General features: G+C 43.0%; 1 protein-coding gene across 1 annotated transcript; it reads left to right on the forward strand.

The window, feature by feature from the left end:
• The first annotated feature begins 3,141 nt into the window (after positions 1 to 3,141).
• Positions 3,142 to 27,398, forward strand: mier2 (mesoderm induction early response 1, family member 2). The gene is made up of 12 exons (XM_023999073.2): positions 3,142 to 3,379; positions 5,320 to 5,486; positions 8,516 to 8,641; positions 13,524 to 13,641; positions 14,037 to 14,143; positions 14,264 to 14,333; positions 14,461 to 14,612; positions 16,359 to 16,440; positions 19,394 to 19,488; positions 19,694 to 19,824; positions 20,384 to 20,481; positions 25,353 to 27,398. Exons 2-12 carry the CDS (start codon positions 5,328 to 5,330, stop codon positions 25,829 to 25,831), a joined length of 1,617 nt encoding a protein of 538 aa, XP_023854841.1. The 5' UTR covers positions 3,142 to 3,379; positions 5,320 to 5,327; the 3' UTR covers positions 25,832 to 27,398.

Consider the following 27,398-nt stretch of genomic DNA (forward strand, 5'->3'; position numbering starts at 1 on the left):
AATGATGAATAAAATTTGATTGGGTTTGAAACTGTCTCTCGAGAGGAACGCCACAGGAAAGTTACATCTGCTGCAGAGCATAAGTTCATTAGAGTTAACTGCACCTCAGATTGCAGCTTCACAGAGTTCAAGTAATATCAACTGTTCAGAGCAGACTGTGTGAATCAGGCTTTCATGGTCAAATTGTTGCATAGAAACCACTACTAAATGACACCAATAATAATAAGAGACTTGCTTGGGCCAAAAAACACACGCAATGGACATTAAACCAGTGGAAATCTGTCCTTTTGAGATTTTTGGTTCCAACCGCCGTGCCTTTGTGAGAAGCAGAGTAGGTGAACGGATGATCTCTGCATGTGTGATTTCCACCGTGAAGCATGGAGGAGGAAGTGGGATGTTGTGGGGGTGCTTTGCTGGTGACAGTCAGTGATTTATTTGGAATTCTAGGCACACTTAACCAGCATGACTACCACAGCATTCTGCAGCGATACGCCATCCCATCTGGTTTGCGCTTAGTGGGACTATCATTTGTTTTTCAACAGGACAATGACACAAACTCACCTCCAGGGTGTGTAAGGGCTATTTGACCAAGAGAGATAGTGATGGAGTGCTGCATCAGATGACCTGGCCTCCACAATTACCCGACCTAAACCCAATTGAGATGGTTTGGGATGAGTTGGATCGTAGAGTGAAGGAAAAACAGCCAACAAGTGCTCAGCATATGTGGGAACTGCTTCAAGACTGTTGGAAAATCATTCCAAGTGAAGCTGGTTGAGAGAGTGTGTGCAAAGCTGTCATCAAGGCAAAGGGTGGCTACTTTGAAGAATCTAAAACATAGGCGCTATCAGTCACAAATTGTATATTGTTCACCCCCCCCCACACACACACACTGACTGAGTATCTCGCTCTCAGATCCCAAATGCTGATTCATGTTTGGACATATAAATACTGTAAATCTACCAAAGAAAGGTCTGTTAATTGCTCACTTGAATATATGCAGTTTAAGGAACACGTTTCATGAAATATGCTGTCTAGTGCAGTCAAACAATATTCATATATTGGCAATATCAGAGACTCATCTGGACTCTTCTTTTGAGGATGCTGAGATCTCTATACATGGATATAACTTGTTCAGGAGGGACAGAAATAGATATGGGGGTGGAGTTGCAGTTTACATCCAGAGTCATATTCCAGCAAAACAACGTAAGGACTTCGTGTTGAATGGATTAGAGGCACTATGGGTACAGGTGCATTTACCACATTTGAAACCTAAACTAGTTGGTTGCTGCTATAGGCCACCTAGTGCTGATGTGAAATATCTTGATGTAATTTGCGAAATGTTTGGATAAGGTATCTAATGAAAATAGGGAAATATATTTTTGGGGAGATATGAATATAGATTTTTTTTAACACCAATGTCCAATGAGAAAGAAATGTATTTCTGTTGCCAATGTATGCATGTAACCTGACCCAAGTTATGACATTACCAACCAGAACGTTCACTAATAGGTCCGGTATCACATCATCAACTTGTATCGATCACATTTTTACTAACATGCCTGAACATTGTTCTAAAGCTGTATCAGTGGCACGAGGTTGTAGTGATCATAACTTGGTTGCACTCACTAGGAAAACTAAAATAGCAAAGGCTGCCCCTAAGGTAATCTACCGAACGTCCTACAGAGAGTTCAATCGGGACTTATTTGTGGATGAGATTAAGAATGTGCAATGGTTAGAAGTATGAAATGTCACTAAATTTGTTTATGAAATTATTTGTGAGTATAGCTGATAAGCATGCGCCTTTAAGAAAATGCACTGTGAGGTCAAACAGTGCACCATAGATTAATGATGAGCTGAGAAATGTAATGATTCAGCGTTATGATGACAAAAAAGCGGCAGATAAATCTGGCACTCTGTTTGATAAGCAAAGTTATTGTAAATAAAGAAATATTGTGACCAAACTAAACAAAGGAAAGAAGAAGGGATTCTATCACCACAAAATTGATGAAGTAAAAAGGGTGATGGGAAAAAACTATGGAGAACGTTGAACACTATTATGGGTAGGAATTCGAACATGTCCGCCTCTTTTGTTGAATCACAGAGTATATTTCTTACAAAACCACACGACATCGCAGTCTCCTCTGAACAGTTGATGTTGAGATGTGTCTGTTACTTGAACTCTGTGAATTATTTCTTTGGGCTGCAATTTCTGAGGCTGTAACTCGAATGAACTTATCATCTGCAGCAGAGGTAACTCTGGGTCTTCCTATCCTGTGGCGGTCCTCGTGAGAGCCAGTTTCATCATAGCGCTTGATGGTTTTTGTGACTGCACTTGAAGAAACTTTCAAGAAAAGTTATTGAAATGTTCCGTATTGACTGACCTTCATGTCTTAAAGTAATGATGGACTGTCGTTTCTCTTTGCTTATTTGAGCTGTTCTTGCCATAATATGGACCTGGTGTTTTACCAAATAGGGCTATCTTCTGTATACTACCCTTACCTTGTCACAACACAAGTGATTGGCTCAAACACATTAAGATGGAAAGAAATTCCACAAATGAACTTTTACCAAGGCACACCTGTTAATTGAAATGCATTCCAGGTGACTACCTCATGAAGTTGGTTGAGAGAATGCCAAGAGTGTGCAAAGCTGTCATCAGGCAAAGGGGGGCTATTTGAAGAATKTCAAATATAAAATATATTTTGATTTGTTTAACACTTTTTTGGTTACTACATGATTCCATGTGTGTTATTTCATAGTTTTGATGTCTTCACTATTATTTTACAATGTAGAAAATAGTACAAATAATGAAAAACCCTTGAATGAGTAGGGGTCCAAACTTTTGACTGGTACTATATGTTTTCAAAACTGTTATGATTCCATGAATTCTGATTATTTCCAGGGATACACAACATCCTGAAATATATGTAGATAGATTTGTTAGAAATAATACTATATTTCCCTTGACATAGTGATGCTGAATGTAATAAAAAAAACTGCTAAATTTACCCCACTCTCCCCTAGACCATGACAATCAGATTGGCTACAATAACTATTCAGGGTCATAGGTGAACAAACATGTGATATTAAGTTCAAAGGGCAACTTTACAAACATCTGAACTTCAATCATTGTCCTTTGTTAGTTATTTTCACAAAGAGCAAGAGGGATGGCAAATTTATGAAAGCCTGTACCAATACCAGACGTGAATAGTACACGGCGTACTCTCTCATTTCAGAATCTGTCATGTAGTTTACTGTCATTGCTGCTGAAACGTTGCGGCAGTAAACTAGGTCTGTAGGCTGTACATACTGTAGAATAGAGCCATAGCTCTACAACATCCGGGCATTCCTCAGCCTGCGCAGAAACGGAATGGCGGAGGTAAGTGAGCAAAAGGGCTTGGGTAGGAATGTGAGGACTAAATGATTCTGGAACTGCTCTGAGTTTGAGAGCCTCTGTCGTCCAAGACGGTAGCTATCGATGTTTACAATCGTATCAACGGGTTACAGAAGGTTGTGAATGTAATATGTGTTGATAATTAAGGAAGTAAAATGGGGGCATTTTGTCCCAGGCTCGCCTCTCCGCGTTCTTCGCATTAAAGAGCCATTCCCAATTTGCCGGATAGTGCGCTATAGAACACAATCGGAGACCACCTCGACAGTGGTGCTGAAGAAGTGGTCCAGGTGTGCTCCGTTAGTAATGCATTTGGACTGCAAACTTTGAGAGAAGTCTGAATTATTTCAGATACTCTGTCGGTGTCTTTTCGGGTGGAAACGCAATAGCCAGAACTATTTCCTTCTCTCGCGTGCCATTTGTGAGTCAGAGGAAGGAACGTTCAGCACCAAGTTACAGGAAAGCGCCCTGGTCATTGCGTCCTGAAGAGGAGTGGACCAAGCTTTTCGAAGTTATAATGGCCATAAACGTACCTGTCACTAATGTATTGTTTGTGAGAGTATTCGCCCGAAAGAGTTTTAAGTAGACCACAGCTGTATTTGCTTGAGGTGAAAACTAACTCTTGACTGTTGGTTCATAGGTCAACTCTATTAAGGGATTTTCTATTTTGACAAAAAGTCTAATTCAGTTTTTCTAATACCATTAGTTTCCACTGTTGGATTAACTTCAACCATTCTTTAATTCATGAGTGGTTGTAAGGCGACTTTGAATTACAGAACAAGTAAAAATACTTTACACAACAGCAGGAAGCCTATAATGTATTGCCTGAAAGCCATTGTATATCAGACCGTATACCACGGGTATGACAAAACATTTATTTTTACTGTTCTAATAACGTTGGTAACCATTTTATAATAGCAATAAGGCACCTCAGGGTTTTGTGATATATGGACAATATACCACGGCTAAGGGCTGTATCCAGGCACTCGTGCATATGAACAGCCCTTAGCTGTGGTGTATTGGCCATGTGCCACACCCCCTCGGGCCTTATTGCTTAATTATACTGCTATAATGCATTGTAGGGCTTGTCTTAAGCATGTATGACAGGCCTTATAATGTTTTATTATAATCTCATAATGATCCTGACTAAATAAAAGCCATGTTGAGTTGACAATTGACTGTTTGTGCACAAATTTGTTTACATCACCGTTAGTGAGCTTTTTATCCTTAGTCAAGATAATCCATCCACCTGATAGGTGTGGCATATCAAGGAGCTGATTAAACAGCATGATCATTACACAGTTTTGTCACACAACACAATGTCACAGATGTCTCAATTCTTGAGGGAGCGTGCAATTGGCATGCTGACTGCAGGAATTTCCACCAGAGCTTTTGCCAGAGAATTTAATGTTAATTTCTCAACCATAAGCCGCCTCCAATGTCGTTTTAGAGAATTTGATAGTACATCCAGCCAGCCTCACAACCACAGACCACGTGTAACCACGCCAGCCCTGGACCTCCACATTCGGCTTCTTCACCTGCGGGATCGTCCGAGGGGGAGGGGTAGGGGTGTTGAGGAGAATTTCTGTCTGTAATAAAGCCCTTTTGTAGGGAAAAACTCATCTTTATTAGCTGGGCCTGGCTCCCGAGTGGGTCGACCTGGCTCCCAAGTGGGTGGGCCTATGCTCTCCAAGGCCCACCCATGGCTGCGCCCCTGCCCAGTCATGTGAAATCCATAGATTAGGGCATTATTTATTTATTTCAAATGACTGATTTCCTTATATTTACTGTAACTAATTAGAATCTTTGAAATTGTTGCATGTTGCGTTTATATTGTTGTTCAGTATATAATGGAATGAACAGGGATCAAGCACCTACTGGTCCTCCGCGATGGTAACCCGTTGTGTGTGTGTGTGTGTGTGTTTTAGCTAGTTTGATGGGCTCTGGAGATCACAGACGCAGCCTAGTGGAGATCCTGAGGCAGGGCTATGAGGGGCCAGAGGAGGAGTCCAGGGCCCTAGTGGAGCTGCAGAAGAGCCTGGGGGCCTCACAGTCACAGGGCCGCCCAATGAAGATGGCAGCACGTCCCCAAAATGTGAGTACAGCTCCTCTGGCATCTGGTGTGGTGTGTTGACCCATTAGAGGCAGCAGTAGGCAACCACAACTTTAGTGCTGGGCTGGGACAAAAGCCTGACCTCACTGCATCCCTCTAGACCAGGAGTGAATAATATTATTATATGTAATAGATTGTCAAATATTCCATAATGTGATGAATTAATGCAGAGCAAAGGCCGGCCCGGGGGCTGTATGCATCATGAATCATGCTCAGATCACATGAAGAATTTGCGATAGTAAAGTTTATTTTATTTTATTTGTTATTCAAATTAAAAGCCCAATGAATACTCGCCTTTGTGTAATTATTTAACTCACACCGCTTGTGGGACATTTATTTTGAAGGCACGTATAAATAACAACGGCACGAGGACAGACAGTGACTGACAGGTTGACAGACATGTCACAGTTACAAATAGTAGCTACCTAGAAATTGAGCAAAAATGAGTTTTTCAAAGATAAAAAAAAGAAGGAAAGTAGACAATGAATGTAGGGTGTTCCAGCAAGAGTGGACATCTAAATATGTATTTATTGAGGTATCAGGGAAAGCTGTGCGCTTAGTGTGCAAAGAGAGCATCACTGTCTTGAAAGACCACAACTTCTCCTGACACTTCCAGACAAAGCATGTAGAGAAATATAGGAATATGTCTTCTGAGCAGACGGCAAGTGCATCGAAAGAGTTGCTTTCACAGTTGCAAAAGCAGCAAGGACTTTTCACAAAACTGCATTCAGCATACGACGGAATTGCGAGAGCTAGCTTTGTACTGTATACAAATACCTATGTGTCTGGCTAGACTGTAAACTCTCCTTCCAGACTCACATTAAGCATCTCCAATCCAAAATTAAATCTACATTCGTCTTCCTATTTCGTAACAAAGCATCCTTCACTCATGCTGCCAAACATAACCTCGTAAGTCTGACTATCCTACCGATCCTTGACTTCGGCGATGTAATTTACAAAATAGCCTCCAACATTCTACTCAGCAAATTGGATGCAGTCTATCACAGTGCCGTCTGTTTTGTCACCAAAGCCCCATATACTACCCAACACTGCGACCTGTACCCTCTCGTTGGCTGGCCCTCGCTTCATATTCGTCGCCAAACCCACTGGCTCCAGGTCATCTATAAGTCTTTGCTAGGTAAAGCCCCGCCTTATCTCAGCTCACTGGTCACCATAGCAGCACCCACCCGTAGCACACGCTCCAGCAGGTATATTTCACTGGTCACCCCCAAAGCCAATTCCTACTTTGGCCACCTTTCCTTACAGTTCTCTGCTGCCAATGACTGGAACGAATTGCAAAAATCACTGAAGCTGTAGACTCATATCTCCCTCACTAATTTTAAGCATCAAATGTCAGATCAGCTTGCAGATCATTGCACACATTGTACATAGCCCATCTGTAAATAGCCCATCCAACTACCTCATCCCCATATTGTTATTTTTTTTGTTGCTCCTTTGCACCCCAGTATCTCTACTTGCACATTCATCTTCTGCACATCCATCACTCCAGTGTTTAATTGCTAAATTGTAATTACTTCGCCACTACGGCCTATTTATTGCCTTACCTCCCTAATCTTACCTCATTTGCACACACTGTATATAGATTTTTTCTATTGTGTTATTGACTGTACGATTGTTTATCCCATGTGTAACTCTGTGTTGTTTTTGTCACACTACTTTGCTTTATCTTGGCTAGTTCGCAGTTGTAAATGAGAACTTGTTCTCAACTGGCTTACCTGGTTAAATAAAGGTGAAATATATATATTGTTTAAAAAAAATTGTCCCACAAAATTTCTAAACATAGCAAGCCATTCGCTGAGGGCGAATTCATTAAAGAATGTTTAATTGACTGCAGCAATACTTTGCCCCGACAAGAAAGAACTGTTTAAAATGTTTCCGTGTTAAGACAAACAGTGACACGGCGTGTTGTGGACATCGCAGAAAATATGAAAAGACAAGTTGAAAGACAAGGTAAATGTGGATTTCCCTCAACTGCAAGATAAAGAATGGATGAGACAAGACTGTAACTATCAATTAGGGAGAAAAAGGGGTAAAAAATATATAATAAAACAATCAGTGTTAAGTCTGATGGGCATTGACTAGACATTGTGTCAAGAAGCAGTGCGGCTATCCTGTACATAGCAACATCAGAAACTATACCTGACTTCACTGCTCAGTTACAGTCTTGTCTCATCGCTGCAACTTGTGAGAGGTGAAGGTCGAGAGCCATGCATCCTCCGAAGCACTGTTTCTTGACACAATGCCTGCTTAACCCAGAAGCCAGCCACACCAATGTGTCGGAGGAAACACTGTACACCTGGCGACTGTGTCAGCGTGCATGCGCCCGGCCCACCATTCACTAGAGTGCGATGGGACAAGGACATCCCTGCCGGCCAAACCCTCCCCTAACCCGGAAGACGCTGGGCCAATTGTGCGCCGCCCAATGGGTCTCCCGGTTGTGGTGGCTGTGACAGAGCCTGGACTCGAACCAGGTTCTCTAGTGGCACAGCTAGCACTGTGATGCAGTGCCTTAGACCACTGCGCCACTCGGGAGGCTACTCCTCACACTGATTGAGTAGTTTAAATGGAATGTTGAGCTCTCTCTCTTTCTTGTGTTTTTGTGCATACCCGTTAACAAGAGTTCTGTCCGTGGTGCTGAATGCACAGTGTACTTTTCCCTCCGTGTAGTTCATTGCATGTTTAATAATGAAAATGCCTACCAAAAGGAGAAGATGGATGTGGTTTATTTGTGTGCATGTAAAAAAAGTTAAATAAGTAGCATATCTGGACGTGATTTACAGTTGATATATCTGTCAACACAGTCATACACATGATGTATAATCCTGTAATATGATTCTGGCCCGCGATGGAAAAAATATATTCTAATGTGGCCCTCCATGGAAAATAATTGCCCAGGCCTGGATTAATGGATTCTATCCAATACTTAATTGCCAAATGTACCCTTATCTCACTCTCTCGCGTTCTCTCTCTCTCTCTGTCTCTCTCTATAGGGCAGTGAGATTCCCCTGGAGGACCTGCTATCTCTGTGTGGGTATGAGGTGTCTGATCCCCTCCTGCAGCAGGACAGGGAGCCCAACGAGCTAGCAGCCAGTCTGCCTGACATGACACTGGACAAGGTGAGACCTGGGTATAACTAGACATACCTGAGACTGGAGTAATCCACAGATAAAACTGTAAACACAGCCAGGAAAGCATTGCAGAAGGGGTGAACAACTCAGGCCCTCCAGTTCCAGTCTGGCTGATTTTTGGTTTTGTTTTGTTTCTTCGTAGTACTTAATTGATTAATTTGTTAGTAAATCAAATCTAATTTTATTTGTCAAATGCTCCGAAAGCTTACGTACGACCTTAGTCAACAATGCAGAGTTTTTTTAAAAGTTTTTAAAAAAGTGAAATAAATTAAAGGAAAAATAGTAGCATAATAACGAGGATATATGCAAGTGGCCCGGTACCAAGTCAATGTACGGGTTAGTCGAGGTAATTGGGGTAATATGTTCATGTAGGTAGGTGTAAAGTGACTATATATAGAAAATAAATAGAGTAGCAGCAGCATGTGTGTGTGGTGTCAATATGCCTGTGTCTTTGTCCGTGTGTGTGTGTGTTGGAGTGTCAGTGTAGTATGTGTGAGTGTGTGGTTAGAGTCCAGTGAGTGTACATCAAGCCTGTGCAAGAGAGTCATTGCATATACAGTGCATTGAGAAAGTATTCAGGATCCCCTTGACTTTTTCCACATTTTGTTGTTTCAGCCTTATTCTAAAATTGATTCAATAGTTTTTTCCCCTTTTATCAATCTTAATGACAGAGCAAAAACTGTTTTTTTGCAAATGTATAAAAATAAAAAAAACAATAGAAATATAACATTTACATAAGTATTCAGACCCTTTACTTAGTACTTTGTTGAAGCACCTTTGTCAGCGATTTCTGCCTTGAGTCTTCTTGGGAATGTGGCTACAAGCTTGGCACACTTGTATTTGGGGATTTTCTCCCATTCTTCTCTGCTGATCCTCTCAAGCTCTGTCAGGTTGGATGGGGAGCGTCACTGCACAGCTATTTTCTAGTCTCTCCATAGATCTTCGATCAGGTTCAAGTCTGGCCTCAGGCTGGGCCATTCAAGGACATTCAGAGACTTGTCCCGAAGCCACTCCTGCTTTGTCTTGGCTGTGTGCTTAGAGTAGTTGTCCTGTTAGGTGAACCTTCGAGCCAGTCTGAGGTACTGAGCGCTCTGGAGCAGGTTTTCATCAAGGATCTGTCTGTACTTTGCTCTGTTCATCTTTCCCTTGATCCTGACTAGTCTCCCAGCCCGCCGAAAAACATCCACACAGAATGATGCTGCAACCACCATGCTTCACCGTAGAGATGGTGCCAGGTTTCCTCCAGACGTGACGATTGGCATTCAGGCCATAAAGTTCAATCTTGGTTTCATCAGACCAGAGAATCTTGTTTCTCATGGTGTGGGAGTCCTTTAGGTAATTTTTGCCAAAACTCCAAGCGTGCTGTCATGTGCCTTTTACTGAGGAGTGGCTTCCGTCTGGCCGCTCTACCATCACGGCCTGATTGGTGGAGTGCTGCAGAGATGGTTGTCCTGGAAGGTTCTTTCATCTCCACAGAGCTGGAGCTCTGTCAGAGTGACCATCGGGTTCTTGGTCACCTCCCTAACCAAGGCCCTTCTCCCCTGATTGCTCAGTTTGGCCGGTTGGCCAGCTCTAGGAAGAGTCTTGGCGGTTCCAAACTTCTTCCATTTATGAATAATGGAGGCCACTGTGTTCTTGGGGACCTTCAATGCTGCAGAAATGTTTTGGCACCCTTCCCCAGATCTGTGCCTCGACACAATCCTGTCTCTGAGCTCTATGGACAATTCCTTTGACTTCATGACTGTGGGACCTTATATAGACAGCAGTGGCGGTCAGTGCCATTTATGATGAGGGAGGAAGATTTATTTTCATGAGCATGGCCTTATTTCTATTACAATATGTTGGATGACTGTCATTCATATTCCATTCACCCAGCTCAATGTAGCATTGATAGGTTTAGGCTACTACATGATCCTCAAATTCTCCCTATACCCATCATGAGTTTGCTACAACCTAGCCTATGAATGAAATTTTACAACGTAGGTGCACACAGGTCCAGAGAGAAATTTGAGATGACAGACAGTGACACATTGACAGACAGTGACTTTCAATACTGCCTTGCACAATCTTGCCTGCATCTAGCTTATCTAGGTTGTAATCATTAGTCCAACAGTTGCAAACGAGAGTTTCAATTGAACTAATTCTTTTTTATCCCTGTTTCGATTGCTTCCGTTTATGAAACGTTTTTCAACAGAATCGGTGGAATGAATACACCCCTGATCATGCATAAACACAGTTCACGTTCATAGCATTGTTATTCCTTCTCGCCTCTATGCACTCCTCTCCTCTCACCTTTTCCCTTCGTTTGTGGACTTCAATGAACAACACATCAGCTGTATGTGACCAGGCTTAAAAAAAACTTTCCAAGGCAAACCATCTACATTGTTGTCCCCATATTAGCTAATAATGCAGTAATGTTACAGTGTAAAGTCAGTAAGCAGTTACACCGGCGGGCCCCAGTGGCAATAAATTAATAAAACCAAAAGCTTACCTTGACTTGGAAGAGTTCCAGTGTTGTGTTGGATAGTCATAGCCAGCTAGCTAACATAGCATCCCTCAGTTTGAGCCAGGTGTTTGAGTAGCTAAACTAGCCAGCTGCATTTGCTAGCTAAGTAAGTGAAACTGAAAGTGAAGAAAAATGACACGCTCTCTCTCTCTCTCTCTCTCTCTCTCTCTCTCTCTCTCTCTCTCTCTTGCTTCTCCTTCATTTTTTAAGAAATGTATTTGTTGAAAACTGTTCAACTATTGTCTTTCTCTCGCTTTGAGTCAACTTCTCACCTCATCATCTTATGCACTGCAGTGCTAGCCATCTGTAGCTAATGCTTTCAGTACTAGATTCATTCTCTGATCCTTTGCTTGGGTGGACAACATGTCAGTTCATTGCTGCAAGAGCTCTGATAGGTTGGAGGAAGTCCTCCGGAAGTTGTCATAATTTACTGTGTAAGTCTATGGAAGGGGGTGAGAACCAAGTGCCTCCTAGTTTTTGTATTGAAGTCAATGTACCAAGAGGAGGACGGAAGCTAGCTGTTCTCCGGCTACACCATAGTGCTACCCTACAGAGTGCTGCTTAGGCTACTGTAGACCTTCATTGCAAAACAGTGTGTTTTAATCAACTATTTGGTGACGTGAATATATTTAGTATAGTTTTATCTAAAAAGGATAACTTTTTCAATGTTTTACCATTTTTATTTTTATGAAATTCACTGATGAGGATGGTCCTCCCTTTCCTCCTTTCCTTTCCTCCGCCACTGATAGACAGGTGTGTGCCTTTCCAAATCATGTCCAATCAATTGAATTTACCACATCTCAAGGATGATCAATGTAAACAGAATGCACCTGAGCTCAATTTCGAGTGTCATAGCAAAGGGTCTGAATATTTCTGTAAATAAGGTATTTCAGTTTATTTTTAATATATTTTAAAAAATGTCTAAAAACCTGTTTTTGCTTTGTCATTATGGGGTATTGTGTGTATATTGATGAGGATTGTTTCACCATTGTGTCGGTGGCAAACTTAATTATAGTGTTGGAGTGGTGCGTGGCCACGCAGTCGTAGGTGAACAGAGTGTACAGGAGGGTACTAAGCACGAACCCCTGAGGGGCCCCGTGTTGATGGTCAGCGTGGCGGATGTGTTGTTGCCAATACTCACCACCTGGGGTGGCCCATCGGGAAGTCCAGGATCCAGTTGCAAAGGGTGTTCAGTCCCAGGGTCCTTAGCTTAGTGATGAGCTTGGAGGGCACTATGGTGTTGAACGCTGGAACGTAGGCATTCCTTTTGTCCAGGTGGGATAGGGCAGTTTGGAGTGCAATAGAGATTGCGGCGTCTGTGGATCTGTTGGTGGCTGTATGCAAATTGGAGTGAGTCCAGAGTTTCTGGGATGTTTCTGGGATGCTGGTGTTGATGTGAGCCATGACCAGCCTTTCAAAGCATTTCATGGCTACAGATGTGAGTGCTACGGGGAGATAGTCATTTAGACAGGTTACCTTGGCGTTTTTGGGCACATGGACTATGGTGGTTTGCTTGAAACATGTAGATATTACGGACTGGGTCAGGGAGAAGTTAAAAATGTCAGTGAAGACACTTGCCAGCTGGTCAGCGCATGCTCTGAGTATGCGTCCTGGTAATCATTCTTGCTCTGCGGCCTTGTGAATGTTAACCTGTTTAAAGGTCTTACTCACATCGGCTATGGAGAGCATGATCACACAGTCAGTGCTCTCATGCATGGTTCATTTAGCTATTCTGGTAGGCTCGCGTCACTGGACGGTTCGTGCCTGGGTTTCCATTTGTAATCCGTGATAGTTTGCTAGCCCTGCCACATCTGACAAGCATTAGAGCTGTTGTAGGAGGATTCGATCTTAGTCATGTATTGAAGCTTTGCCTGTTTGATGGTTCGTCGTAGGGCGTAGCGGGATGTTGCCTGGAATCCATGGCTTCTGTTTTGGATATGTACACGCGGTCACTGTGGGGATGATGTCCTCGATGCACGGATGTGGTATAATTGGTTATTGGTGCACCCACCTGGTTTTCCAAGCAGAAATCAATCACTAGTTAAAAGGCAAGAAGGAAAACCAGCATAGAGTACACTGTGATTGTCGAGGAGCTATGCAGTTCTGCATTCAAGAGCATTATAGGATACATGTTCTGGCGTTGACATGATGTCTATTGATTCTTGTATGAGTAATTATGACTTGGCCCTTAAGGAATTGAGTTAAGATGGGCTCTTGATGCCCTGTCTAGTCTACAAACACTCAGAAAACATGAAAAATACTAAATCATGTTTATGTATCATAAATTCCATTAAAGAGTGTGATGCTTAGAGAAGGTAGTGAACTATTCCTTTGAGACAGTAATGGACTGTTCCATTCTTCCAGGACCAGATTGCTAAAGATCTGTTCTCAGGAGAGGATGAAGAGGAGTCATCAGCTGATGACCTCACTCTCTCTGTCACCTCCCATTCCCCTGACCTCCTCTTCCGCCGCCACCTAAGAGGTATGACCAATAATGTCATATAGAGTATTAGGGCTGTGATGATACCAATATTGCAATATCTTTTTCAATGGCAAAAATGAAAAGCACCTGTATTGAAAGCACCTGCTTTCAATATACTTTGTATCCCTCATTTACTTAAGTGTTTCCTTTATTTTGGCAGTTACCTTTATATAATGGGTATGACACACTTCTACTTTTGGAGCACAGCTACCACTTCCCACCCACCCAGCTCACCACTCAGGAGAATCCCCTTCTTATCATATCACATCAATATATTTTTTTTATGGCCTGAGGGCCCCTTTATGCCAAAAGTAATTTGTTGTACCTTGAAGTTGTTAACTGGTGGTGTTATGAGAATGCTACATATTGATGTAATAAATGTTCCCATGTGCCAGCCCATTCCATGGCAGATGGAGACAAAGGCACCTTCGTCAGCTCCTCAGAAGATGTCTCAGATGATGATGACGACAACACCTCCATTCCATCCAATGATGAACGCAAGGTGAGACACTGGGGCCTACTGAACTGAGCTCAAATATTCTACAATTACTATTTAGGGAAATATAACAACCTGTTTTCTGTAGTGCCTTTGTGACTGGCACTGTGGTTGTTATTTTTCCAGGACATCATGGTGGGCTCAATGTACCAAGCCAAAATCCCTCCTCTCAGCCCATACTCATACCAGGAGAGAGGTAACCCCCAATTGACCCTTTCAGAATCAGTGTACATTTTGGATTAGTGTGTTGACACTTTGCCTCAGTCTCACACACATCCTTATACCTGTGTCTCTATCACTATCTCTCCATCTCCTGTTCCCAGTCTATGAGAATGAGGACCAGCTCCTGTGGACCCCAGACATGTTGCCAGGCCAGGCTGTAAAGGAGTTCCTGCTAAGTGCCCAGAGACGGGGAGGCCAGGACGGGGCTGTAGACACCCTCATCAACGGGGACATAATCAAAGACAATGAACAAGTAATGTAGTGGGTTGGGTCATTTACTTTATGTTCGTATTCTTATCTTTTATTACAGTTGAAGTCGGAAGTTTACATACAAAAAAAATCCCTGTCTTAGGTCAGTTAGGATCACCACTTTATTTTAGAATGTGAAATGTCAGAATAATAGTAGAGAGAATGATTTATTTTAGCTTTTATTTCTTTCATCACATTCCCAGTGGGTCAGAAGTTTACATACACTCAATTAGTATTTGGTAGCATTGCCTTTCAATTGTTTAACTTGGGTCAAACGGTTTGGGTAGCCTTCCACAAGCCTCCCACAATAAGTTGGGAGAATTTTGGCCCATTCCTCCTGACAGCTGGTGTAACTGAGTCAGGTTTGTAGGCCCCTTGCTCGCACACACTTTTTCAGTTCTGCCCACAAATGTTCTATAGGATTGAGGTCAAGGCTTTGGGATGGCCACTCCAATTCATTGACATTGTAGTCCTTGCCACAACTTTGGAAGTATGCTTGGGGTCATTGTCCATTTGGGGTCATTGTCATTGTCCATTTGGAAGACCCACCCGGTTGGAATTGTTTTCTTCGGTTTGCAAGCCTCCCCCTTTTTCCTCCAAACATAACGATGGTCATTATGGCCAAACGGTTCTATTTTTGTTTCATCAGACCAGAGGACATTTCTCCAAAAAGTACCATCTTTGTCCCCATGTGCAGTTGCAAACCGTAGTCTGGCTTTTTTATGGCGGTTTTGGAGCAGTGGCTTCTTCCTTGCTGAGCGGCCTTTCAGGTTATGTCGATATAGGACTCGTTTTATTGTGGATATAGATACTTTTTCCTCCAGCATCTTCACAAGATTCTTTGCTGTTGTTCAGGGATTGATTTGCACTTTTCACACCAAAGTACGTTCATCTCTAGGAGACAGAACGCGTCTCCTTCCTGAGCGGTATGACGGCTGCGTGGTCCCATGGTGTTTATACTTGCGTACTATTGTTTGTAAAGATGAATGTGGTACCTTCAGGCGTTTGGAAATTGCTCCCAAGGATGAACCAGACTTGTGTAGGTCTGCAATTTTTTTCTGAGGTCTTGGCTGATTTCTTTGGATTTTTCCATGATGTTAAGCAAAGAGGCACTAAGTTTGAAGGTAGGCCTTGAAATACAGGTACACCTCCAATTGACTCAAATGATGTCAATTAGCCTATCAGAAGCTTCTAAAGCCATGGCATCATTTTCTGGAATTTTTCAAGCTGTTTAAAGGCACAGTCAACTTAGTGTATGTAAACTTCTGACCCACTGGAATTGTGATACAGTGAATTATAAATGAAGTAATCTGTCTGTAAACAATTGTTGGAAAAATGACTTGTTTCATGCACAAAGTAGATGTCCTAACCGACTTGCCAAAACTATAGTTTATTAACAAAACATTTGTGGAGTGGTTGAAAAAGGAGTTTTAATGACTCCATCCTAAGTGTATGTAAACTTCCGACTTCAACTGTATTTCTTATTGTTGCATTGTCGAGGAGGAACCTGCAAGTAATCATTTAGTTGGACGGTGTATACCATATGTATCTTGTACATACGATTGATAAAACTTGAAACTGTGTCGTAAAGCAGAAACAGAGTGGGACTTAGTAGGGCTGGATCGTCATATGTAAATCTATTAACTTTGTTTGCATGTCGAGTGATTTCTGCACAGTTCATCCTCTGGTTGAGGTCACAGACTTCTGTCACAACTGTTTGCTTTCTTTTCTCTTTCTTTCCGTCTCTCAGGCTCTGTATGAGCTGGTGAAATGCAGCTTTAATGCAGAGGAGGCACTGAGACGAATGCGCTTTAATGTGAAAGTATTCAGCGGTAAGACCGTCCACGACACATTTATTACTGCTATATAGTAGGTAATATGTCATCTTACTCGTGACAACAACTCTTTTTGATTTAATTAGGATCTCTTATAGTCCTCGTTTTGACTAATCTTTCAAGAGTCTATTAACTCATATAAATGACTCATTAACGTCACCAAATTATTATTCGAATTTTTATCTTTTTGGTATTTTCCCCTTTTTTCCCCAATTTCGTGATATACAATTGCAATCCAATCATGACCTTGTCTCATTGTCTCATTGCCCACCCCTGTGTGTTAATTCTCTACAGCTGTTTAGTCTCTGAATGATGCTAGTATTCTAAATTTCAGAGCATTAAAAATAAACATTTTGTGTAGGACCGTGGAATTTCTTTGGTTTCTTTGGAGCTTAATCTTTGCTTTCCCTTGGAAATTCAATTATTTGATAGACCCACCACGATCCCATGTTACCAACAACTTAAAAATACACTTATATATTGGCCTAGGTGAAATATTTCATCTAAATCCCAGGGCTTGTAATCGTATTCATATCAGCAGTCCTACTCTGAAAACCTTTTTGAATCTGTCATCTATCGCGATACTCGTTAGTGTCGTGGCAAGAAATCAAAACACGAAGCGGGTGTAACTTCTTTAGGAAAACAGCCCTAATGTTGGAAACAAACATCATTATGTTGTCATCCAGAATCACATGAATTTATATTCCAATTTATAGCACATATAGGACCAAAGAGTTAGTTCTGCTTCGTTATTGCGATACTAGTATTGTCCTAGGCCTACTGTCATCTTGACTAACGCTACAAATAGTTTTTCATCCTGCATTTCTGCCGCACACATCCAAGCTGGGAGTGTAGTAAAGCCCTGCTTGGGCATTCATTGTAAGCCCGAGCCTGTTAGTAAATCCATTAGCTGCTCTTCTCTGTTTGTCACACGCTCCCTGCACGCAGATCGCTCTGCTCATGGCTCTCTGAGTCTGTGAGTATCCATAGCAATGGCTCAGCCTGGGCTGCTCTGCTCAATGAAGAGTCATGAGAGACCAGTTTGCAGTTACCCACTTTTCGTCACTCTAAACTCAGACAACTTAAGGAACATTTATTATTTTCTGTTAAATAATGTCTCCTGTTTTATATTTGACGAGGTTGAAGCACTTCTGACACCATGTTATGATCTTAATCTGATATGACTGTACTGCGTAGCAGAGCACAAGCAAATGTCTCAGCTTCAAAATGTTAGTGATCAATTTAGTGATATGCGAGCCCTGCCCATACCCTAGTTATCGATGAAAAAACAGCCCCTACCTGGCCTTTAACCAAATGTGTAATGCCGGGGGTCGGGTAGCAGAGCTCTAGAGTGTAGGTTAAAATGTAGCCTATTGTGCCCTCTCCAGTGTAGGCTGACAAATCTATCAACTTACGTTTGTTGCCTATGTTTTAGGCTTAATGCGGGTTTGATTCATTGGCTTGCGGTATTATAATATACACTATATATACAAAAGTATGTGGACACCCATTCAAATTAGTGGATTCGGCTATTTCAGCCACACCCGTTGCTGACAGGTGTATAAAATCGAGCACACAGCCATGCAATATCCATAGACAAACATTAGCCGTAGAATGGCCTCACTGAAGACCTCAGTGACTTTCAACGTGCCACTGTCATAGGATGCCACCTTTCCAACAAGTCAGTTCGTCAAATTTCTGCCCTGCTAGAGCTGCCGCGGTCAACTGTAAGTGCTGTTTTTGTGAAGTGGAAATGTCCAGGAGCAACAACGGCTCAGCGGCGAAGTGGTATGCCACACATGCGCACAGAACGGGACCGCAGAGTGCTAAAGAGCCTACCGCGTAAAAATTGTTTGTCCTCGGTTGCAACACACTACCGAGTTCCAAACTACCTCTGTAAGCATGAAATGAAATGGGTTTCCATGGCCGAGCAGCTGCACACAAGCCTAAGATCACCATGTGCAATGCCCAGCGTCGGCTGGAGTGGTGTAAAGCTCGCCGCCATTGGACTCTGGAGCGGTGGAAACACATTCTCTGGAGTGATGAATCACACCTCACCATATGGCAATCCCACGGACAAATCTGGGTTTGGCGGATGCCAGGAGAACGCTACCTGCCCCAATGCATAGTGCCAATTGTAAAGTTTGGTGGAGGAGGAATAATGGTCTGGGGCTGTTTTTCATTTTTCATGGTTCGGGCTAGGCCCCTTAGTTCCAGTGAAGGGAAAACTTAATGCTACAGCATACAATGACATTCTAGACGATTCTGTGCTTCCAACTTTGTGGTAACAATTTGGGGAAGGACCTTTCCTGTTTCAGCATGACAATCCCCCTGTGCACAAAGTGAGGTCCATACAGAAATGGTTTGTCAAGATCGGTGTGGAAGGACTTGACTGGCCTTCACAGTATCCTGACCTCAACCCAATCGAACACTTTTGTAATGAATTGGAACGCCGACTGTAAGCCAGGCCTCATCGCCCAGCATCAGTGCCCAACCTCACTAATGCTCTTGTGGCTGAATGGAAGCAATGTTCTAACATCTAGTGCAAAGCCTTCCCAGAAGAGTGGAGGCTGTTATAGCAGCAAAGGGGGGACCAACTCTATGTTAATGCCCATGATTTTGGAATGAGATGTTCGACGAGCAGGTGTTCATATACTTTTGGTAATTTAGTGTAGCTAGATAATGGAAATCAAGCAGTCAGAGGAGTTTATTCGATTTTTTTATTTTATTTAACCTTTATTTAACTAGACATGTCAGTTACAATGACGGCCTACCCCGGCCAAACCCGAACGACGCGGTGCCAGTTGTGCGCCGCCCCATTGCGGTGGTCTACGGGTGAATGGTGAATGGATTAATAGTAATCATCTTGACGTGGTTAGCTCCTGTAATATGACTCCAAAACAATTCATTTAAGTCTGTTCAGAGACAACTGCTGTTGTCTTCTGTGCAGAGGAGCTGTGTGCTTGGAGCGAGGAGGAATGTCGAAACTTTGAACATGGCTATCGAGTTCATGGGAAGAACTTCCACCTCATTCAGGCCAATAAGGTGAGCAGCACAGAAACTACCAACGTCAGGTTTGGGGCGAACCTGATTTTCTACAAAGTTGAAATTCTCTTTTTTTAAAGTAATGGCCAAGACTGGCATAGCCTGAGGCGTGCCTGTGCAAACCTGCTTGTCTCCATTGATCAGACAAGAAATTCACTGATTCATACCATAGCAAACAGTAAACCACACTGTGTTTATATGTCAGGTACGCACGCGTTCGGTGGGTGAGTGTGTGGAGTATTACTACATGTGGAAGAAGTCGGATCGCCACGAGTACTTCACCCAGCAGACCACTAAGCTGGGCCGCAAGAAGTACAGTCTGCAGTCAGGGAGCATGTGAGTAGCACTGCAGATATGACCATGTCTAGACCTGAGAGTCAAGCCCCATTTCAATGCCAGCTGAGTTGGCAAATACTACCATCAAGTTGAGTAAAGTTTAGAATTGCAGGCACTACTATGACACTACCATCAAGTTGTTGTTGTCATGATCGTCTACTTAGCCTGGCATCATTCCCAGAATAATAGCTTATTTAAATAGAGCACAGGAAAAGGAAATCCAGACACAGCGGACACATTTTAATACAAAGGTGTAGACGCACTGTACGGTGATGGGAATGTAATAGGATCATCTTGATCGGAATAAATAACAGATGTAGACAAGCAGAAGTAGCGTATCTCAATATAACATCCCCATTGTCATTGTTTTCAGACTAGAGAGGTTTGATATGTTTAGCTGATATCATGCTGGGAGTTCTGGGTCGTGTTCAGTACTCATAACAATAACAAAATGGTTTGAATCTGAGAATGGAAATTAGTTTTCTTCTTGGACAAGTTCAGGTGTAGTTGGAACGGTTTTTCCTTCACAAGCCGTTTCCTTCTGCTTTGTGTTTTCCAGGGAGGATGGAGAGCAGGATGGAGAGGTTGGGGAGATGGAGGGGTGCTCCCAGATTCAGCCCCCCTCACATCCACCAGTCATAGACCTGGACAAGCAAGGTAACCCCTTCCCTGGTTACCCCATAGCCCCAGCCCTTAGCCTTAGCTCCTTCTCTAGCCCCAGTCCTATACCACAGCCCTGGCCTTGATCCCTGCCCCAGAGCATTAAAGTTTCAGTGTTTATTCGCCATGTGCACAGGATACAAAAGGTGTACAGTACAGTGCAATTCTTACCTTGAGAGCTCTTTCCCAACAATGCAGTGATGATAATAGAGAGAAAAATAGAACAAATGATTTTTTAAAACATGTTTGTAAAATGAAACCAACACGCCACAAACACTACAGCTTGTTTTAAGACTGAGGTCATAAGAGTTCGCTGGATCCATAATAGTCATACATGCCATCCACCCTCTCACCATTTCATAACCACCCCACTCTTTGTCTTATTATTATTTGTCTTGATTACATTGTTTGCCTCAATTTGATGTGTTGTATTCATGAACATATGATTTGAAGCATTTTGATGTATTGTTTTATCCCACCTGTGTGCATCTGTGTTTTCCCATTGGTTTGTGTGTTTGCCTGTGGTGTTTCTACCTTTGTTGGCATGGCGTTCCAGAGGAGGAGGGCCGTCCACGTCGCAGACGAACGCCCCGCTTTCTCTTAAAGCCCTGAGCTCACTGCACACAGGCCACTCTAACCAGGCAGGGCTACAAGGTAAAGAATCTAACCAGATGGGGCCACTAGGTAAAAACTCTTACCAGATGGGGCCACCAGGTAAAGACTCTAACCAGGCAGGGCCACCAGGTAAAGACTCTAACCAGGCAGGGCCACCAGGTAAAGACTCTAACCAGGCAGGGCCACCAGGTAAAGACTCTAACCAGGCAGGGCCACCAGGTAAAGACTCTAACCAGGCAGGGCCACCAGGTAAAGACTAACCAGGCAGGGCCCACCAGGTAAAGACTCTAACCAGGCAGGGCCACCAGGTAAAGACTAACCAGGCAGGCCCACAGGTAAAGACTAACCAGGCAGGGCCACCAGGTAAAGACTCTAACCAGGCAGGGCACCAGGTAAAGACTCTTAACCAGGCAGGGCCACAGGTAAAGACTCTAACCAGGCAGGGCCACCAGGTAAAGACTAACCAGGCAGGGCCACCAGGTAAAGACTCTAACCAGGCAGGGCCACCAGGTAAAGACTAACCAGGCAGGGCCACCAGGTAAAGACTAACCAGGCAGGGCCACCAGGTGAAGATTGACCAGGCCGAGCCACCAGGTAAAGACTCAAACTGTGCCTGACCTACCTAGCACATACTAACCCCACTGGAGTCTTGGGTGCACAGTGTTTAATAGGCAGTCAGATTCAACCAGTTCACACAAAATGTTGTCTATTTCCTGTAAGGGTGAGAGAAAAAAAATATACAGTATCACAGAAACCACTCACTTACAGTGCCTTCAAAACATCCTCATGCTCATCCAATTTCTGCTGTTGCTGTTTTTGCTGATTGAAAATATGAAGCCAAACAAGTTTCATGAGGTCAGGTATTCATGAGGTCAGAACTAGAGCAGACAGGTAATTCATTAGCATTAATGAATTACCTGTTGCAAAAATAATCAAGACAGGCCTCATGGAAACAGAAAAATTGTCGGTCGAATTTCCTTATGGCGACAAAAGAAAATACGCTGGACAAGGGTGGATCATTTTTTTCTCAGTTAAAAAGATTCTGACATTTGCGGTGGAAACTTGGAGTCACACAATGATATGTTACGTTATAGCATACTATGACCACGACGTGGACAAGCATGAAGAGTTTATAGGAAGATTAAATACATTATGATGAACTTCACATGGTGGTTAAGTGCATGATGAGCTTCATGCAAATTTCTAATTAATATTGAGGGTATTTCAATGCTGGTGACATGATAATCAGTGCTTTGTTGCCAATTATCAAATTAAAATGATCTTGCTCTTGTCCATATCTCATCATATAAGCTATCCTTTCCACCGTGTCAACTAACTTTTGTCTACAGAGCATTCGTCCAAAACCAGGTTGGGCAAGTTTGCTAATTATCGCAACAGTTTTTGTGACAAAGTCATTGGTAGAGTTGAAAATGTGATGGAATTCACATTCAACTTTTTTTCCGGTAGATGGAAACTTAAGTGCTTTTTATGTGCACTACGTCATCATGCACTACATCATCATGCACAGATTCTTATCCGCAACAAGTCAATTTGATGGAAACACACCTCTGGTGGGAAAATGCTCAATTCATTTCAATGCAGATTTGATAATATTCACAAATTGGATGAATACCGAACTAGTAAGGGGAGAAAAGGGAACCACTGCCCAATGTCAGTAGCTGGGTTTCCATCCAATTGATAGCAGTATTCCATGTGATTTTTTTTTTTAAATGCATAGATAAAAAAAATTAAATTAAAGCATTTTCCCACCAGAGGTGTGTTTCCCTTAAACGGACTTGTTGTGGATAAAAACCTGTGTGTGATGACATATTGCACAGACAGTGCATTCGGAAGATATTCCGACCCCTTGACTTTTTCCACATTTTGTTACATTACAGCCTTATTTCAAATGGATTAAATCATATTAGAAACAGGTTTAAACAAATGTTTGCAAATGTATACAAAAAAAAAACTTAAATATCACATTTACGTAAGTATTCAAACCCTTTACTCAGTATTTTGCTGAAGAGTCTTTGGCAGCGATTACAGACTTGAGTCTTCTTAGGTATGACGCTACAAGCTTGGCACACCTGTATTTGGGGAGTTTCTCCCATTCTTTTCTGCAGATCCTCTCAAGCTCTGTCAGGTTGGATGGGGAGCGTCGCTGCACAGCTATTTTCAAGTCTCTCCAGAGATGTTCGATCAGGTTCAAGTCCAGGCTCTGGCTGGGCCACTCAAGGACATTCAGAGACTTGTCCCAAATCCACTCCTGCGTTGTCTTGGCTGTGCTTAGGGTCGTTGTCCTGTTATATAACAAAATGTTGATTACATTTTTTTTTAATTCAATATATTTTTTCCCTCATCAATCTACACATTTATCCATTTTATAATAAAGCTGTAACTTAACAAAATGTGTAAAAAATCAAGTGGTCTGAATACTTTCCGAATGCACTGTATATACAAAAGTAGTGGATTCTGCTATTTCAGGCACACCAGTTGCTGACAGGTGTATAAAATTGAGCACATAGCCATGCAATCTCCATTGACCAACATTGGCAGTAGAATGGCCTTACTGAAGAGCTCAGTGACTTTCAATGTGGCGCGAAGTGGTAGACCACACAAGCTCACAGAATGGGACTGCCATGTGCTGAAGCGCGTAGCTCGTAAAACTCATTTGTCCTCGGTTGCAACTCTCACTACCGAGTTCCAATCTGCCTCTGGAAGCGATATCAGCACAATAACTGTTAGTCGGGAGCTTCATTAAATGGGTTTCCATGGCCGAGCATCCGGACACAAGCCTAAGATCACCATGTGCAATGCCAAGCGTTGGCTAGAGTGGTGTAAAGCTCGCCGCCATTGGACCCTGGACTAGTGGAAACGAGTTCTCTGGACTGAGGAATCACGCTTCACCATTTGGCAGTCCGACGGATGAATCTGAGTTTGGTGGTTGCCAGGAGAACTCTATCTGCCCCAATTCATATTGCAAATGGTACAGTTTGGTAGAGGAGGAATAAGGATCTGGGGCTGTTTTTTCATGGTTCGGGCTAGAACCATTAATTCCAGTGAAGGGAAATCTTAACGCTACAGCATATAATGACATTCTAGACGATTCTGTACTTCCAACTTTGTGGCAACAGTTTGGGGAAGGCCCTTTCCGGTTTCAGCATGACAATATCTCCGTGCACAAAGTGAGGTCCTTACAGAAATGGTTTGGCGAGATCGGTGTGGAAGAACTTGACTGGCCTGCACAGAGCCATGGCCTCAACTCCATCGAACACCTTTGAGATTAATCAAATCAAAGTTTGTCACGTGCGCCAAATACAACAGGTGTAGACCTTACAGTGAAATGCTTACTTAAAGGCTCTAACCAACAGTGCAAAAAAGGTATTAGGTAAACAATAGGTCAGTAAAGAAATAAAAACAACAGTAAAAAAGACAGTGAAAAATAACAGTAGCGAGGCTATATACAGGCACCGGTTAGTCGGGCTGATTGAGGTAGTATGTACATGTAGATATGGTTAAAGTGACTATGCATATATAATAACAGAGAGTAGCAGTACCGTAAAAGAGGGGTTCGAACGCCGACTGTGAGCCAGGCCTCATTGCCCGACCTCTCTTATGCTCTTGTGGCTGAATGGAAGCAAGTCCCCTCAGCAATGTTCCAACATCTAGTGGAAAGCCTTCCCAGAAGAGTGGAGGCTGTTATAGCAGTAAAGGGGGGACCAACTCCATATTAATTCCCATGATTTTGGAATGAGATGTTCGTTCGAGCAGGTGTCCACATACTTTTGGTCATGTAGTGTATTTCATTTTCAAGAAATATGCAAAAATGTCTAAAAACATGTTTTTACTTTGTCATTATGTGGTATTGTGTCTAGATGGTTGAGGATTTTTTTTAATGAAGTTCATAATTTATTTAATCTCCCTATTAACTGATTTTCCACGTTGTGGTGGTAGTACAACGTAACATTTGCGCATAAATGCATTTCCACCGCAATTTTCGCATAATCTATTTCACAGACAAACATATTATCCACCCTTGTCTAGCGTATTTTGTTTTGTCGACATTGGGAAATTTTACACAGCAAATGTGCTGTTTCCATCAGGCCGGTCAAGAGTTTTTTTTTAATGCGTCAGGTAATTAATCAGCATGAAATGGTTGGATGGAAACCTGTTAGTGCCACATATTGTTACCATTGAGGTATACCATTGCTTGTTCGAGTCTCTCTAGTAATTCTTCTCTGTTTGTCTAGATGCTGAGATGGGGATGGAGGTGTTGGAGCTGTGTGGCGCTCCTTGCCCCAGCCCACTGAGGGAGCAGCTGTTCAGCCACTTCTCTCCACTCCCCCATCTGGAGGACCTGCAGCAGGAGCCCTCTCTGAACTGTTCCAGCCCGGGCCACTGTCCCACCTCGCCCCCTGCCCAGCTCCACCTCTCCTCACTGCCCTGCTGCAGCTCCCCGTGCCCCCCAGCGGAGCCTCCTCTCCTGGGTTCTGGTTTCTACCAGCTGCAGCTGGGGCCTTTCCTTCCAGACGGCCTGTCCATGGGGCCAGAGGATGGGGACTCCCAAGGGTTGCAGGTAGACTTCTCCCTGCCCTCCATCCCCCAGACCTCACCCGCCATTGCCCCCTCAGTCTCCGTCACTTCTGACTTTGGGGCCATCAGCAGTTACCTGTGTCCCTCAGCCCTGTGCCCCCCTCCCGTCCAGCACCCCCGCTCTCTCGCACAGTAAGGGGAGGAAGAAGGGTGTCTTTACTCTGGAGAACATTCCAATAACACCTGGGTTGTCTGTACTTCTAATTATTTCCTGTTGAAGTAAACTTGGACCAGAGCTTACTCATGTGTTGGTGTGAAACTCCCCAGGAGAGAAACTATGTTTTTACGGGGAGATGGGCATACCTGTATCATAGTGTTTACTAGGGGGGCTCCCACTGCACATAAGCGCAATGGCTTACCTACCTGTGGGTAGGTCTGTTCTGGAAGGCCTGTCGTTCTACAGGGATTTTCCCAGTTCTTAGAGAATTCTTAGGTAATGTTGGTACTGGAAAAGCGGGTGGGCTTGATGATAGCTCCAAGGCCAAAGCAATTATCCTGATGTTCTTTGCAGTGGCCTCCTCCTCTTCCAGAGCAGAACTAGAGACAGATGTAACATCCCTCACTGATTTCCCAACATTTACTGGGAACAATGAGCAGCAGACAGACAGCATGACCTGGACGCCATATTATAGCAGTATGTCCACAAGAGATGTTCTCCCTCTATTAGATCTGATAAGGCTGTTTCTATGAGCAGTGTTCATTCTGCACTTGTATGACTCTTCACCACTCTGACTGTGGACCTCTTAGGTAGGATCAGCCTCCCTGGTTCACTGTGGTTCCACCTCTCTTGAACATCCACAACTGAAACGGAAGGTTTTGTATACAGTCTGTTTAAAAGGAAAGATCTGTATAAGAATACCATGAAACAATGCTTTTGAGATTGTCACAATGTTTTTATTTTCTTGTTCCTTGTTCAGAAATGTTTTGGAAGGTTTGCAATAAGAAACCAGAGTTTGCGATGGGAGTACTTTTGTGTTCTTTCTAGTTTATGTTGACATTTGAAAGGTCTTGTACAGAACCAAACTCTCACAATTGCCTGACAACCATGGTAGGCACGTTAGCCTGTGTTTTGCGCATTATTGTAAATGTTACTGTAGGTAAGTCACTGAATACACAGTTACTCAGGTTTTGTAGCCTCTGGCTTCTTCTATGTATCTCAACTCCTGTTGTGTGATTAAGTGTTGGATATTACGCTGAATCACACATGCAACCTTGGGGGTAACAGTCATTGAAAAAGCCCAATGGCATTGAAGGACATCAACCCAAAACGTGTGTGTTCAGAAGGATGCAATATTAAGAATGTTGCAGATGGAGAATGTGATATATAGTTAGCTATACATTCCCAGGTTTCAGTGATGCTCTACAGTATCCTGCCACTAGAGGATCTCGGCTGTCACATAGTCTGAAGAGCCTGCCTGCTTCACAACCCCTGCTCAGGTGGGCCCGGAGAGAATACGTCCCTTGTGCTCTCTGCCCTGACAGCAGGAAAACTCCATATCTTTATTTATTTTTATAGGTTGGGTCATCCTCTACTCCCTGCTCTGACCTAAGCTGTTCTAGATCTGTGTTTTCTTCAACCGTTTACAGGAGGTTCTGGATGTTGACTATCGGGGCATTTATATCGTACTTCTTCTGTTTATGTTGGTTTGTAATTATAATTATTATATTTTGTAAAAAACAAAACCTATTAAAAATTCACATGT

The sequence above is a fragment of the Salvelinus sp. IW2-2015 genome, linkage group LG13, assembly GCF_002910315.2.
Source record: "Salvelinus sp. IW2-2015 linkage group LG13, ASM291031v2, whole genome shotgun sequence".
Classification (NCBI taxonomy): Eukaryota; Metazoa; Chordata; class Actinopteri; order Salmoniformes; family Salmonidae; genus Salvelinus; species Salvelinus sp. IW2-2015.